Consider the following 14,004-nt stretch of genomic DNA (forward strand, 5'->3'; position numbering starts at 1 on the left):
CTGTACAATAGAAAACCCAATATTTGCCTCAGTATGATGGAAATATTCAAGTAAACTACTTCAAAACTGTACAATTCTGAGTAAATGTACTTTGTAATCCAGTTCTTAGATTACATGCAAACTTTGATCACCTTTACCAGATAAAATAGTATTTTTGCTACAGTAATATTGCAGAACTACTCCATGCAGCAGGTTTTCTACTAGTTTTACCCTCTAAATACTTCATCCAGCAGTACTACAGTAGCTACAACAGTACTTCAGTTGTCAGCTTCACTCTGCATGTGCAGTAATGAACATTAAAGCTCTTCTTGTTAATAATCAACCACATTCTCGGGCTCGTTCCGTGGTTCACGTGTCGTCCCGTGTTTCCTCCGAGCCGCCCCTGAACGCAGCAGCGGCTCTCACATTCGCACATTCGCTGCCCCGTGAGTGGCGGAGGCGGAGGCTTGATCGGCGGCTCGGCGGACCAATCAGCTCCGTTCCCTGGCTCTCCGGAGCTCCCACGCCCCTCCCCCGGTGCTCGGTGCTCGGCGGCCCTGCCTCCTCCTCCTCCTCCGTCCTCCTCCTCCCCTCGCCGCCGTGGACCGACCGAACATTCCTCTCTACTCCGGGGCTCCGCAGCGCAGGAACGCAGCGAACGGAGGGAACCGAGCCGCAGACACGACGGACCCGCAGGAACCCATGACACCTCCCAAGGACACGTAAGGTTGGTTTTTCAGCCTCTTTTTTCCCCATTATTCACTTCAAAAATAATTCCCTTTAAACTGGCTTTAAGCGACGCTGAGTGGGGTGATATAAGTAGCACAGAGTGGGAATAAAATCTAATTCATGAGTGGAAACTGAGCAAAGAAGTTGATTTGATTCCATGTTTGACTTTCTCACTGTGTTAAATCACCTGATCTGCTTCAGTCTGCTCAGATGGGGGTCAAACTCCCACCAAAAAGAGCCAAAAAAGGGCTCAGTGTCCTTTTATTTCTGGTTTAAATCAACATTTCAGAGCTGTTCTGTAACTAAACCAGGTCTGAGGATGAGTAAAAGTCTGTCAGGCTGCAGAGACATCAGCTGGTGACTCACACCAGTTTAAATGTTCTCTTTTAAATCCCTTAAAATGTAAAAGAAAAACTCACACTTCCACGGTTTAACCCTCGTGTCGTCCTGCAGGTCAAAATTGACCCGTTTTAAAGTTTGAAAATGTGGGAAAAAAATGTATTTTCACAGTGAAACTTCTGATGTCCACATTTTCAGCATTTTTTGGTGGAAAAAAGAAATATTAAACATGTTTCTTAAGAACATTCACATAAAAATCAACCAAAATCCAGCAAATTTTGCTGGATTTTGGTTGATTTTTATGTGAATGTTCTTCAAGAAAATATTAGAAGTTTAACTGATATATATGGAATCACTTTAGATATTTTTAGGATTTTTTTTGGAAGATTTTTTTACCAATTTTTTGAAAATGTTTACAAGAATTTTCTTGCCACATTTGGGGGATTAAAAAAAGAAAAAAAAACTTTTACGGGAAACTTTTAAGGAATTATTGGAATTTTCTTCTTGAAGGTTTTGCAAATTTTCTGAAATTTGGGGATTTTTTTTGCTGAATTTTTGGAGACAAGGAAACAATGCTTTTTGGTGTCCGTAAATGAGGACAACAGGAGGGTTAAACTTGTCCAGGTTGTGCTGCGTTTAAGTGCAGATGTGTTTCTGGTGTTTTCAGCAGCTCTGGAACTGAAAGTGTCTGAGCTCTTACATAAACCGGATGCTCAAAATCACCTGGTTTCAGTTAAAGAAGAAGTTCAGCAAGAAGCAGTTCTACAAAATGCTATTATCTGACTGTAATGTGGAGACTAATCTGTACAATTACTGTGATTATTTGTTATTTGAATATTTTTAAAGCTAATGCTAGTCTCCCAAGAGTCCCAAAGCAGAAGAAAAATGTTCAGAAAAATATTATATGAGCAAAATACTACAACAAACTCTGGAATAATCAAGAAAATATTGTGTGAATGTGTAATTCATTTAAGAAAATATGTGTAGCAATAATGCAAAAAAAAAAAATATTGGGATTATTTTGAGTTTTACATCACAATTTTAGCAAAAAAAATCAAAATTTTTGTGTTTATTTTCCACTGAAATTAATATAAAAATGATGTTTTTTGCTGTACAAAAACAATCATCTAGTTTTTAAAATATTTGAATTGTAATTTATATATTTTTTATGCAAACAGGCTGATCTCCTAAGAGTCCATGTTAAAATTACAAAGAAATAAGTCAAATAATATACATGAATATTATTAAAGCTAATGCTAATCTCCCAGCAGTCCATGTCACAACATTTCAGAAATAATATATGTGTGTAAAATACAAAAAAATAAGGAATTATCAAGAAAATAATGCATAAATGTGTAATTTGTTTATGAAAATATGTGTAGGAGTGCCGCAGAAAACATTACATTGAGATTATTTGGATTTCTAAGTCACAATTTTAGCAAAAATCCAAACTTTTGTGTTTATTTTCCACTGAGACTAACATAAAAATGATGTAATTTTTGCTGCACTAGACAGTCATGTCCTCTTACATCTAAAGAATCTGATTTATAAGCAGCGACATCTCTGTAGCATCGCAGAGCTTCATTTATAATAATACATCGTGACACATTTTATATTTGTCAAAAACTCGCAGCTTCTGTGACGTGGATTTTTCAGTCGTCCATGTTGCAGTTTTAAAAATATTTTAATTGTAATTTATAGATTTTTTACGCAAAGGCTAATCTCCCTAGACACCATGTTAAAATTTAAAAAAATCTGAAATAATGTACATAATTATACAGATTTCACAGACGTGTGAAGTATAATAGAAATAATCATCAAGAAAATAATGTGTCAAAGTGTAATTGATTATTAAAATATGTTACTTGTCATTTAAATGTTTTTTAATGCAAAGGCTAGTCGTGTCAGAACACTTCATGTCACACATTTTCCAAAATATTATTTGTGTAAAATATAAAATGTTAGGAATTATCAAGAGAATAATGCCTCAGTGTGTCATTGATTATGAAAATATGTGTGACCAAATTGCAAAAAAAATCATATTGTGATTATTTTGATGGATATGAGTCGTTACTTGGAAAAAATGGCAGTTTTTGCATTTCTTTTCCAATTAAAGTCATAAAAAATGTGATTTTTACAGAATCAAACAAGCATTTTCTTGTGCAGTGTCCCTGTAGTACCTCACAGCATCACAGTGCTTCATTTATAATAATATACTGTGACACATTTTGATATTGCACTCAGTCATATAAAAGATTTCAATAATATTTCAATGAACTGTGCAGTGACAGTTTTGTTTTTCATCATTAAAGGCACTAAAATAATAGTTTAAATCACAGTGAACCAGCCTGTCTGCCTGTTTTAGACGGTTTTCCAACCTGACGTGGTTGCATTTTTGCAGAAATCCTCCAGGAATTTGTTGTGTTTTGCCCTAAAATGTAAAGATATTGTTACTAGCTGTGCTGCTACAGTCTAAAATGCGCATTGGTCACGTTTCTTACTGTAACTGGTGGTTTCTTCCTCCTTTAATCAGGCCAATGTTGGGTCGTGGTGTGAAGCGGAAGTGGAGCTGCCTGGAAGAGGCCGAGGTGGTCTCTGAGGCTGCAGAGGACAAGCAGCAGCATGAGGACGAGGACGGGCAGGACGGCCTTCTGGACCCGTCCAGGTCCGACATGAGCCGCCTGCAGCAGCGCCAGCTGGTTCTGGGCCTCTGCCTGGAGAAGCTGCAGCGCTACCAGGCCGGCGTGGAGCTCAGCCTGCGGCGCTCGGTGCTGCTCATCAACACGCTGCGGCAGATCCAGGAGGAGATGCGCAGCGACGGCGTGGGCAGCTGCGACGTCCACCCCGACTCCTGCCTGCTCAGGGACGACTTCAGGGAGGACGTGACGGTGACGTGTCCCGGCTGCTCGGAGGGAGAAAGTCCACCAGAACTCCCCTCTCAGGAGGCCAACGGCTCCGACCAGCAGAAACCTCCGGCCGCCGTCAGCGACGCGGTCAACGCCATGGGCTACCTGGGCGACCTCGCGCTGGACGACATCTTCGAGGACATTGACACGTCGATGTACGAGACGTCGGACCTGCCTTCTGCCTGGGCGTCGGGCTCCTTGTGGCCCCTCAGCGTGTCTCTGTGGCCCGACGAGGACGTGAAGCTCAGACCTCAGAGCCACTCGACGGCCGGAAGCCTGCAGTCGTGTCTGATGGACCTGAACGAACTGGACCACATCATGGAGATCCTGGTCAAGTCCTGATCACAGAGACAGACTCCTGAACTCTTACTGCACTCGATGGACCGACGAGCTGCTGAACGGAAACTGAAGAACTCTGACATGAGATCGGATTTTTAAGGCTCCATCTGATAAGTTTCATCTGGTTTAAAGTAGAACCAAACACTAAACCTTCTGCCTCTTTTATGAGGAACCAGCTATGCAGCTCAAATGAGTTATAATTTGTTTAAATTATTTATTACAGCAGATAATCTTCTCATAATATTAGAAAAACATCCATTCTAAGACACTTTTGCACAACATAATTAGCTGATTAATAGTTTAGTTGACTGACAATTATTCCTTATTAATTTTGATAAATTATTCAGTTCTTATGTAGTTTCCAAAACAGAAATGAAGAAAATTTGCTGCATTTCTTTTTTGCTATTCTCATATTAAATTGACTTTTGGACCAACAAACACAACTAGAAACCTTTTTTTTTTTTTTTTAAACTTTTTATCCCCAAAAAACAAAACTTTAAACAGTCTGCCACTTTTTTTTGCTGATATTCTCATTTTAAGGTAACTTCTGGACTGATCAACAAACTCCCCGTCCTGACACATCATCAACAAAACAATTAACAAAGTAATCAACAGACTAATTTAAGGAAATAATTGTGAGTTTAAACTGCAACTCCACGTGCAAAAGTAATTATCAGTGCAGATACAATTAGCTGATTAATAGTTTAGTTGACTGACAGACAATTATTCATCATTATTTTGCTAAATTATTGAAATGAAAATGCAGAATTTTTACAGAATTTGCTGCTTTTCTCTGTTTTTAGTCTTATTTTAAATGAACTTTTGCACCCAGATGTCCCATTTTATAGACAAACGATGAACAAAGTAGCATTAAGGAAAATATTTGCTATTTAAAACTAAAACTTCACTTGTAGAAATGCATTTTAAAAAGCAGAAAACCTGTGGTGTCTCCTCTGACAGGTTGTAGAAACACACCTGGTCGGTCCTGGGCTTCAAAACGGGTTTTCGTTATGAGTAGAAGGTGATTAATCAGCAGTCAGACTAGATCAGACATGATGAGACATCGCTGCTCACCAAAACTACTATTGCAACACGTGCAGGAGGAGTTCTGTCATGTGCAGCCTTAGGAAAAAAAGCAGAATTCTAATTAATTTACTGTAAATGCAGATGGAACTTTAAATCTCCTTGTATTTCTGTCACTTTGCTCTCCTGGTTTTTGTACATTTTAAGTGAAAGCGGCAGCAGAAGCAACCTGAGCTGCTGCAGTTTGTGCGTCACTCGGTCTGTCAGATCACAGCCGGGTTGATTATTAATTGAAATCCCTTCAATTACTTAAGAGGGCGTGCTTCAGCTTCAGGCAGCCGGGAGGGCAAAGGCCGGGGTTTCCTTTCAGTATCGGCACTGAACGGATCGTTGTGCGCCGAATTGGACCTTTAAAACTGAAACTGACATCAGGTGAAAGTCTCTGTGGCAACATCTTTATGTTTATTTGAGAGGAGAATGAGGCTGAACTGTTGTCGGAGCGCATTTTATCTAATATTATTCTTATTTATAAATGAAAAATCAACCGGAAGCAGCAGCAGACGTTCTTGTTTTAGAGCCTTTTGCTTGGGTGTGAGTGTAACTTATAATTTAGTTTCTTTACGACCGTGCAAACAGACAAGAAATACAGTTTTTTTTCCCTCTATCGGCAGCTTGTATTTAAATCCAACACGGACGCAGCTTCAAATATGTATGTTTAACCCTCGTGTCGTCCTGCGGGTCAAAATTGACCCGTTTTAAAGTTTTAAAATATGGGAAAACTACATTTTTCACAGTGAAACTTCTGATGTCCACATTTTCAATATTTTTGGGAAATTTTTGAACATTTTTTGGTGGCAAAAAAAGAGAAATGTTTAAAAAAATCAACCAAAATCCGCAAGTTCGCTCGATTTTGGTTGATTTTTTTGTGAATGTTCTTAAAGAAAATAGAAGTTTTACTGATATACATGTAATCACTTTAGATATTTTAAGGATTTTTTTGGAAGATTTCTACTCATTTTTTGAAAATATTTACAAGAACTTTCTTGCCACATTTGTTTTTTTTTGTTTGTTTTTTTTTAAAAATAAAATTAAAAGGAATGACTGGAATTTTCTTCCTGAAGGTTTTGCAAATTTTCAGAAATTTGGGGAATTTTTTTTGCTGAATTTTTGGATTTTTTTCAGACAAGGAAATAATATTTTTCGGTGCCCGTAAATGAGGACAACAGGAGGGTTAAACAGCAATGACCGAGGAGCTGATCGCCTCGAGTCACTTCTTCTTCACCGTGTCTCAAAAATTGTAAACGGGCGCTTGTGTGTTTTTACGGCCTTCTGATGAGTTTTTACTGTGATGTTGGGGATGTTTTATAACAGTTTTCTAGGCGTTTCTACCTGAAACCCCTAAAAGAGCTCGAATCGGATGCTCGACCTTCACCTGTCTGTGGTTTACTCCTGTTTCTACCTCCTGGTTGTTGTTAGTTTACCTGGACACTCCTGTTTTTTTTGTTTTTTTTTTTACACCGTGAGCCATGTACAGACAGAAAACAAACTCTACTCTTTCCTGTCCGACCAAAGCGACCCGTCCTCGTCTGCATCTCTTGCGTGCCTTACTACTGACGTTTGCTTTTTTTGTGGAGTTTCATTGATAAAGCGCTCGAAAAGCCATCTCCGTTTCTTTCCCTCTTCTTTGCCTTTTTTTTTTCCCTTTTTCTTGCCGAACACTGCGGGCGTATGAGCTTAATGCATCCTGACAGGCTGACAGTGAACTAGCTGAGGGAGGAGGTGGCGGCGGCGAGGGCCTGGAGGGAAAAATAAGAGGAGGAGGAGGACGTGGAGGAGGAGGAGGAGGGTAGGAGGAAGCAGTTTGCGTCACTTGTTCAGTAGGAGGAGTTTGCAGCTTGTTTTTTTTGCTCAGACTCGCCACTGACCAATCGTACGAGTAGTGGCTCACCGCTGCTACTGACAACTTGTTTTTGCACAGACACACAATCGGTTTCAGTCTGAGAAACAAAACAAAAAAAAACCAAACAAAAACACCACTTTCTCCGGTTTTGTTTTTTTCTTTTTACATAATCTGTAATCTGCAGGACTGAACACAACCAAGCAGGCGGCTGCAGTGTTATTTATAAACGTATGAAAGCACAATCTGTATGTTGTTGATTCTGATGTGTCTGAAGGATGCTGGGTGATGAGATGATAATTATATAATTATATAATTATAATTATAATAATGATGTATTGTATTTTTTCTGTGGAATATTTTATAGATTTTATCCAATAATACAGTTAAAAAAATACCCTAAATGCTGTGTGAGCCTTTTTTCCCCTCGTTACACAACACCACACAGACCTGATGGTTGTTTTTTTAGGTCAAAGACACAAACGTCACCTCCAGATTAACACAAACTGATCATGAAAGCATCATGCAGGCCTTTCTGTTGACCTGCACAGCAGCCATGAACACACGAGGAGGTATTAGTCAATACATGACCGGCTGCATATGGGTTTTTTTTTTTTTTTGCTACTGGTTGGAATTTTTGTCCTGATTTTTGTCTTCAAGGCACAAAATCCTCCTAACTTTCACCAAAATCCTGCCTTCCTTTTCCTACCAAACCTCACTATGAATCTTAACTGTGAATTAATTACAGAACAGAGTTTGTAGAAGCATTTTTTTAGCCTGGCAGACAAGACTAAGGGCAACATTTCCCACTACATATTTTCCAAACAGGGCTGGAGAGTCAAAAGGAGGCAAAGAGCGCCCTCAGGTGGTGATTTTACAGAAGAGCAGATGTTTGTTGATGGTGAGCATGACGGTGCACATTCAGAAAATATGTTCACTGGTGTTTGTTGATGCTTCTGTGGCTTCATCGCTAAAAACGGTGTCATTTTCAGGCAACTTGATCTGTGCAAAGGCAGCGTCTTTAATACGAAATGTACCAGCGGTTCTTCACAAGCAAGTTGAAAACAAGATTTGGACGAGTTGGGTTGACACAATAATGCTGGTTATTGTATCAACCTGGTAATGTGTGTAATTTAAACTCGTTTTGGCTCGATAAATTCATTATCTTTCACCATGTGGGAGTCCCTGATTTTAAAAATTCAGTCTGTTAAGAGGGTTTATAAAAAAAAATACATTAGCTGTCTAACTATTTTGGTTTTGAATTAAGTAAAAACCGGAAAAATTTTTTGAGCCAGAGTTGCTCTTCTTCACTAAATCAGAATCATTAGCCATATTATTTATTTTTTTTTCTATTCTAGTCCTAATTTAGCTCATTTATTTTTATTTTCACTCATGTATCATACTTCTGTTTATTGCTTTTCTACTGAACACTGTATTTTTCATATTATGTAATTTTGTTTTCTCAGCATTTCAGGATTAGTCACCTTGTTTTAAAAACCTAAAATTGCTGAAGAAAATCTAATTGAGGAAACAATTATTTTTAAACTGTTGTCAAGCTAAAAACTTGAATCTAAATGATTCTAATTAAGTACGGGACCTAATAATTCCTTTGAAAAAATGATAGTTGGTACAACTTAATGTTTTATGAGCAATCAACTTAATAATTTGTGTTTATGCTATCAGTTATTAAGTAATAATAAGTGGAAATTAAAAATAACTTTAATTGTAGAGGAAAGTATAATTTCTCCAACTCAATGTGGCTTGATGGCAGTAAGAATAATTTCATTAGAAGTTGTCATAGCTGAAAGAAGATTAATGCAAACTGTTGCATTATTATTTATTCTTTTGTTTATGTCAAACACCATTATTTAGTGTTTTGACACTGGAGTACCAGGGTTCCTAAAAATGAAACTGGAAACTGTCTCAGTCATGGCAAGTATTGAGCCACAGGTCTGATTTTTGCAGATACATCAGCTGCATCAAGAATCAATACTGGTGGGGAAAAAAAGTATTTCAGTCCGAAAAAAAATATCATATTGGAGAAATAAAAGAAATAGTCATGATTAAAATATTGGAGTGTTAACAGGCAGCTTTCCACTGCAGGAACTCGGGGAAGGTGCCGTTTCTTCTGTAAGCAGTATTTAGGATGTGAATTGTGCACATTTAGTCAGAAAACATTAATTCGAAAAACTCAACTTTAGAGCTGCAATAACTTGTGCTGTCAGATGAACTCAGAAGAGCAATAAAAGAAATACTGCAGCGGAAAAGCCTCTTAAAATAGAAACCATCAAATAAAATCCAATTTCCTCAACCTTGGACCAGAATATATCACTATAACAAGTGTCCTTAGTGTTCAAAAATGACCAAAAGCTTTGGACTGCTTTGGATGAATTATAATTAAATGCTGCTCCACAGAGACTAAATTGTGTATTGTTTGTTTGTGGGTTGTTTGGTAGGTTGTTTGGTTGATTGGTAGATTGGTTGGTTGGTTAGTTGGTTGTTTGGTAGGTTGTTTGGTTGGTTGGTTAGTTGTTTGGTAGGTTGGTTGGTTGGTTACAGAACAGAAAATAAGCAGTGTGTAAAATTGTAGAAATTACATGTTCGAAGTGACTTGTATTTATCAAGTGTGCAGAAAAAACTTTCTATCTAAAATCTCAATATAGCATAAAATAGAAAAATATCTGTGTCGAAATAAACATTTTTACACAAGACTTCTGTACATTCCTGACCAGCTAATAGAAAAGATCTAATTTATTGAGATTGATGTAGATAAATATTGTTATGTAGGAAAAGAAATGTCACAGATGTGATTTAGGACTGAACTGAAGCCTGATTGTCCCCCACCTCTGGTTGTGCATTAAATTAGGTAATGAAACGGAAAACTACACAAATAGATAAAACAGGACAGTAACAGGTTTAAAGCAGCAAAGTTTATGTATTTTTACTGCACTTGTTTTCCTCTCTTAGTACATGTCTGTGGGTCTGACTTCACCCCAGAGAATCAGACAGAAGTAAAGTTGATGTGAGCGGGAGGCCTCTAATGCTGGAATTCAGGGAGTGGCCACATTCAAGGAGGAGCAACACATGCAACAACCATTGAAACAACAACTACTGCTAACACTGCTAACAAAACCACTGCTGCTAACACAACAGTTTAACATATTATGTATGTATGTATGTATGTATGTATGTATGTATGTATGTATGTATGTATGTATGTATGTATCTATCTATCTATGATGACGGTGCACATTATTAACGGTGTAACTGGAGGTTTGGGGACAGTGTAAGCGTATAAATGCTGCGGTGTTTCAGGTTTAGTGTTTCTCTGCAGGCAGACATCAGTCTGCAGTAAAACCAGCCTCCGGCTCAGAAAGCTTCAGGCTGACTCAGCACCCAGTTGCAGAACAAACATCCTGTGTTGCTGCAAAACAGTGTGATGGAGATAGTGGATGGATGGATGGATGGATGGATGGATGGATGGATGGATGGACGGATGGACGGATGGACAGATGGACAGATGGATGGATGGATCCAGCAGCACTTGGCGAGTTGTTAATGTGAAGACAAACATGTTTCATCAGTGGTTGTGGTGATTAATTTGTAAAGAGAGACTTCTCTGCTCATAGGTTGTAAAAAACCTGAAGATTGACAGATTTTTGGGCCGATTGTTTAATCTGAGAATTCGCAGTTAGAGCCATTCTGGATGAGTGAGTCTGCTGTCTGTGGCAAAAAGAAATCGACATGAGAGATGCTTATATATAAATACAGCAACTCAGGGCAAGAAAATACAGGGGGTTCTCGGTTTACGACGTCCTCGGCCTACGGCGTTTCGTCGTTATGTCTGAAGTGGTTACAGGCGGGTCCTAGCTTTACGACGTACGGTGTTTCATCGTTACTGGTTACATGGAACTAGTGGGTGAGCGGAGCTGATGAATCCATCTCCACACTGAGCTATAGATGGCTTTGTTTACGTTCACTGGTTGTACGCCTCCTTGGATCATGCTTCACTAACTTTTTGCCCTTCGTTATGGCTCCTAAGTGTCGGTCAGACTCTTCTGGCAGTGCTTTGAAGAAAAGGAAAGCCATCTCCATGGAAGTGAAATTAGATATAATAAAACGCTCGGAACATGGCTTTTCCAAAGAACTGATTGATGTTGTGATGTATGTAATGGTTTTGTTTACATTTTTGCTGGAGTTCTGACATACGGTGAAACCGGCTAAGGTCAATCCGCAGGAACGGAACTCTGACATAAGTCTTGGAAACCCTGTATAATACAAAAGCAAAATATTGGAATTATCCTCATTTATATCATTTTCTAAAACAAAAAAATATTCAGTCTGACATTTGTCACACTCAGTTTAGTTCTCATCAATCTTATTTGTCTCCTTTTGTGCGTTAACCTCAGTTTTTTTGATTTCCTACATTTCCCAGAATGCCTGATTGAATCATGTTATATCTTTGCATTAGGAGCTGCCAACATGCAAAGTGGACTATTTTTAACTTTTTTGCCGGTTAAACTTTAATTACTGTCTCTAATGTGATAAGGCTGTTTGTTTATGATATTTTTCATTGCACATGTATTTTATTTTGAATTATTTCACAGAATTTCTTTTTTTTTACGTGACAAACTGTAGAGCCTTAAAGAGCTGCAAACTAAAGGACTTTTATTGGAGGTTCTAGTGCAGTTGCAGCACCACACACTGGTCTGAAAGTGCTGCTTCAGGCTTCTTTTCCTGAAAACACAGTGCAATTCTGGCTATAAGAAAACAAATCATTATCCATCTTTAAAACCACTTGTATATGCTCTATATAACTGATAAAAAAAAAAAACAGCAGCATGTCCTGTCATATTTAGGCATTTTTTACTCTCATGGTTTCATTTTAAGGTTGCAAGTAACAACTATTTTAATTATCGTTGGTATTTTTTTGATCCTGAACGCATTATTTGGTCTATAAAGTGTCAGAAAATAGTGAATACAGAAAAGATGAAACAGATGTTGTCTGATTAACAGAAAAAAAACATCTAATTATTGATTTACTACCACATGTGAGTGATTTAAAGAACTGCCAATCTTCAAAATTATCAGGGATAGTTGCTGGAAAAATTAATTATTTTCAAATTCACTATAGCGAATAAATTTTCAGTTTCAGATGTATTATATAAATGCAATTCTTGTTCTATTCAATGCTTTTGCACCTTATGTTCGCTTGTCTATCTGTTTTTGAAGGGTGTTGTATGAATAAAGTTTATTTAAAACATTTCAATCTGTTATAAATCCACACAGAAGGATTCAAAGGGACTCAAACGTCAGACGGCAGTGGAAATATACAAACTAATCAGATGAAACAACACTATCTGTACATGACTCGGAATTAAAAAGCGACTAAAATCTTTTGACTCGGAGCAACTCCTGAGTTTTGACTTGTCTCCTAATGAAGACAGATGTGAGATGTGTCAGATAAACAAACAAGCATCTCCACCCTGAAGCAGAAATTCCTTCAGCTCGGGTCATCTGTAAGTGATTTACAATCTCCTGCAGACACCGTGATGGTTCTAGTTCAGGTCTGAACTCTCATGTTCGTGTAGAAATGGATTTGAACTGGACATCTTCCCACTAAATAGGCTCCCATTCACTTTTCACAGGGAAACAAATTAGCTGCTGATATGTTGTTTTTCCTGACACAGAGCACTGGCTGATCGGAGGCCTCCTTGTAGAGGTTGAGGCCCTGAAACCACGTGGACCCGCTAATTGAAAGGGGAAATAAGGGGAAGCTGGTGACCAGGTCAACTGCACCGACAGAACTTTAACTCTCAGAGGACCTCACTTGACTTGGAGCACGTTAAATACGACAAACTGTAGAAGTAATCACATTTTGGTGAATAAGATTCAAGAGATAATGTTTTGAGGCTGCTGACATTTGATGAAAAAACAAGGCATGATGATAGTAATTTCTACATTTCCCAGAAAATTCCAAAAGGTTTAGTTTTCCAGTAGTTGGACTGAATTAGTATTGGAAAGTAACAAGAAATGTGCATTTATCAGAACACTTTTGTGTGTTTGGTTAAATGTTGTCCCCCAGGCTAGTCGCTACCACAAATACTACTCAGTTAACCCTCCTGTTGTCTTCATTTATGGACACCAAATAATATTGTTTCCTTGTCTGAAAAAAATCTGAAAATTCAGCAAAATATTCTCAAAATTTCAGAAAATTTGCAAAACCTTCACGAAGAAAATTCCAACATTTCCTTAAAAGTTTCCCTTAAAAGTTTTATTTAAAAAATATATTTTTTTAAAATCCTCCAGATTTGGCAAGAAAATTCTTGTAAATATTTTTTTTTAAAAATCGGAAAAATCTTCCAAAAAAATCCTAAAAATATCTAAAGTGATTACATATATATCAGTAAAACTTCTAATATTTTCTTGAAGAACATTTACAAAAAAAATCAACCAAAATCCACTGAAATTCGCTGGATTTTGGTTGATTTTTATGTGAATGTTCTTAAGAAATATTTTTAACATTTCTTTTTTTACACCAAAAAATGTTCAAAGATTTCCCAAAAATGTTGAAAATGGGGACATCTGAAGTTTCACTGTGAAAATACAGATTTTTTCCACATTTTCAAACTTTAAAACAGGTCAATTTTGGCACACAGGATGACACAAGGGTTACATTAATTATTAAAATTTTATTATTGTACAATGCAGGCTAAATGTTGCATCTATTATGTTACTCAGCTACCCACCAGGATGGCAGCAGATGTTTTAAACCAACAAGGTGAAATCAGG

At 37.7% G+C, this 14,004-nt stretch overlaps 1 protein-coding gene across 1 annotated transcript; it reads left to right on the plus strand.

Annotated features, from left to right (window-relative positions):
- The first annotated feature begins 552 nt into the window (after positions 1–552).
- Positions 553–7,609, plus strand: si:dkey-177p2.6 (uncharacterized protein LOC568712 homolog). Its single transcript, XM_023271374.3, has 2 exons — positions 553–706; positions 3,581–7,609. The coding sequence occupies exon 2, from the start codon at positions 3,585–3,587 to the stop codon at positions 4,293–4,295; it is 711 nt and encodes a 236-aa protein (XP_023127142.1). The 5' UTR covers positions 553–706; positions 3,581–3,584; the 3' UTR covers positions 4,296–7,609.
- Positions 7,610–14,004: the final 6,395 nt, after the last annotated feature.

This window comes from Amphiprion ocellaris, chromosome 20 (genome assembly GCF_022539595.1).
Source record: "Amphiprion ocellaris isolate individual 3 ecotype Okinawa chromosome 20, ASM2253959v1, whole genome shotgun sequence".
Taxonomy (NCBI): Eukaryota; Metazoa; Chordata; class Actinopteri; family Pomacentridae; genus Amphiprion; species Amphiprion ocellaris.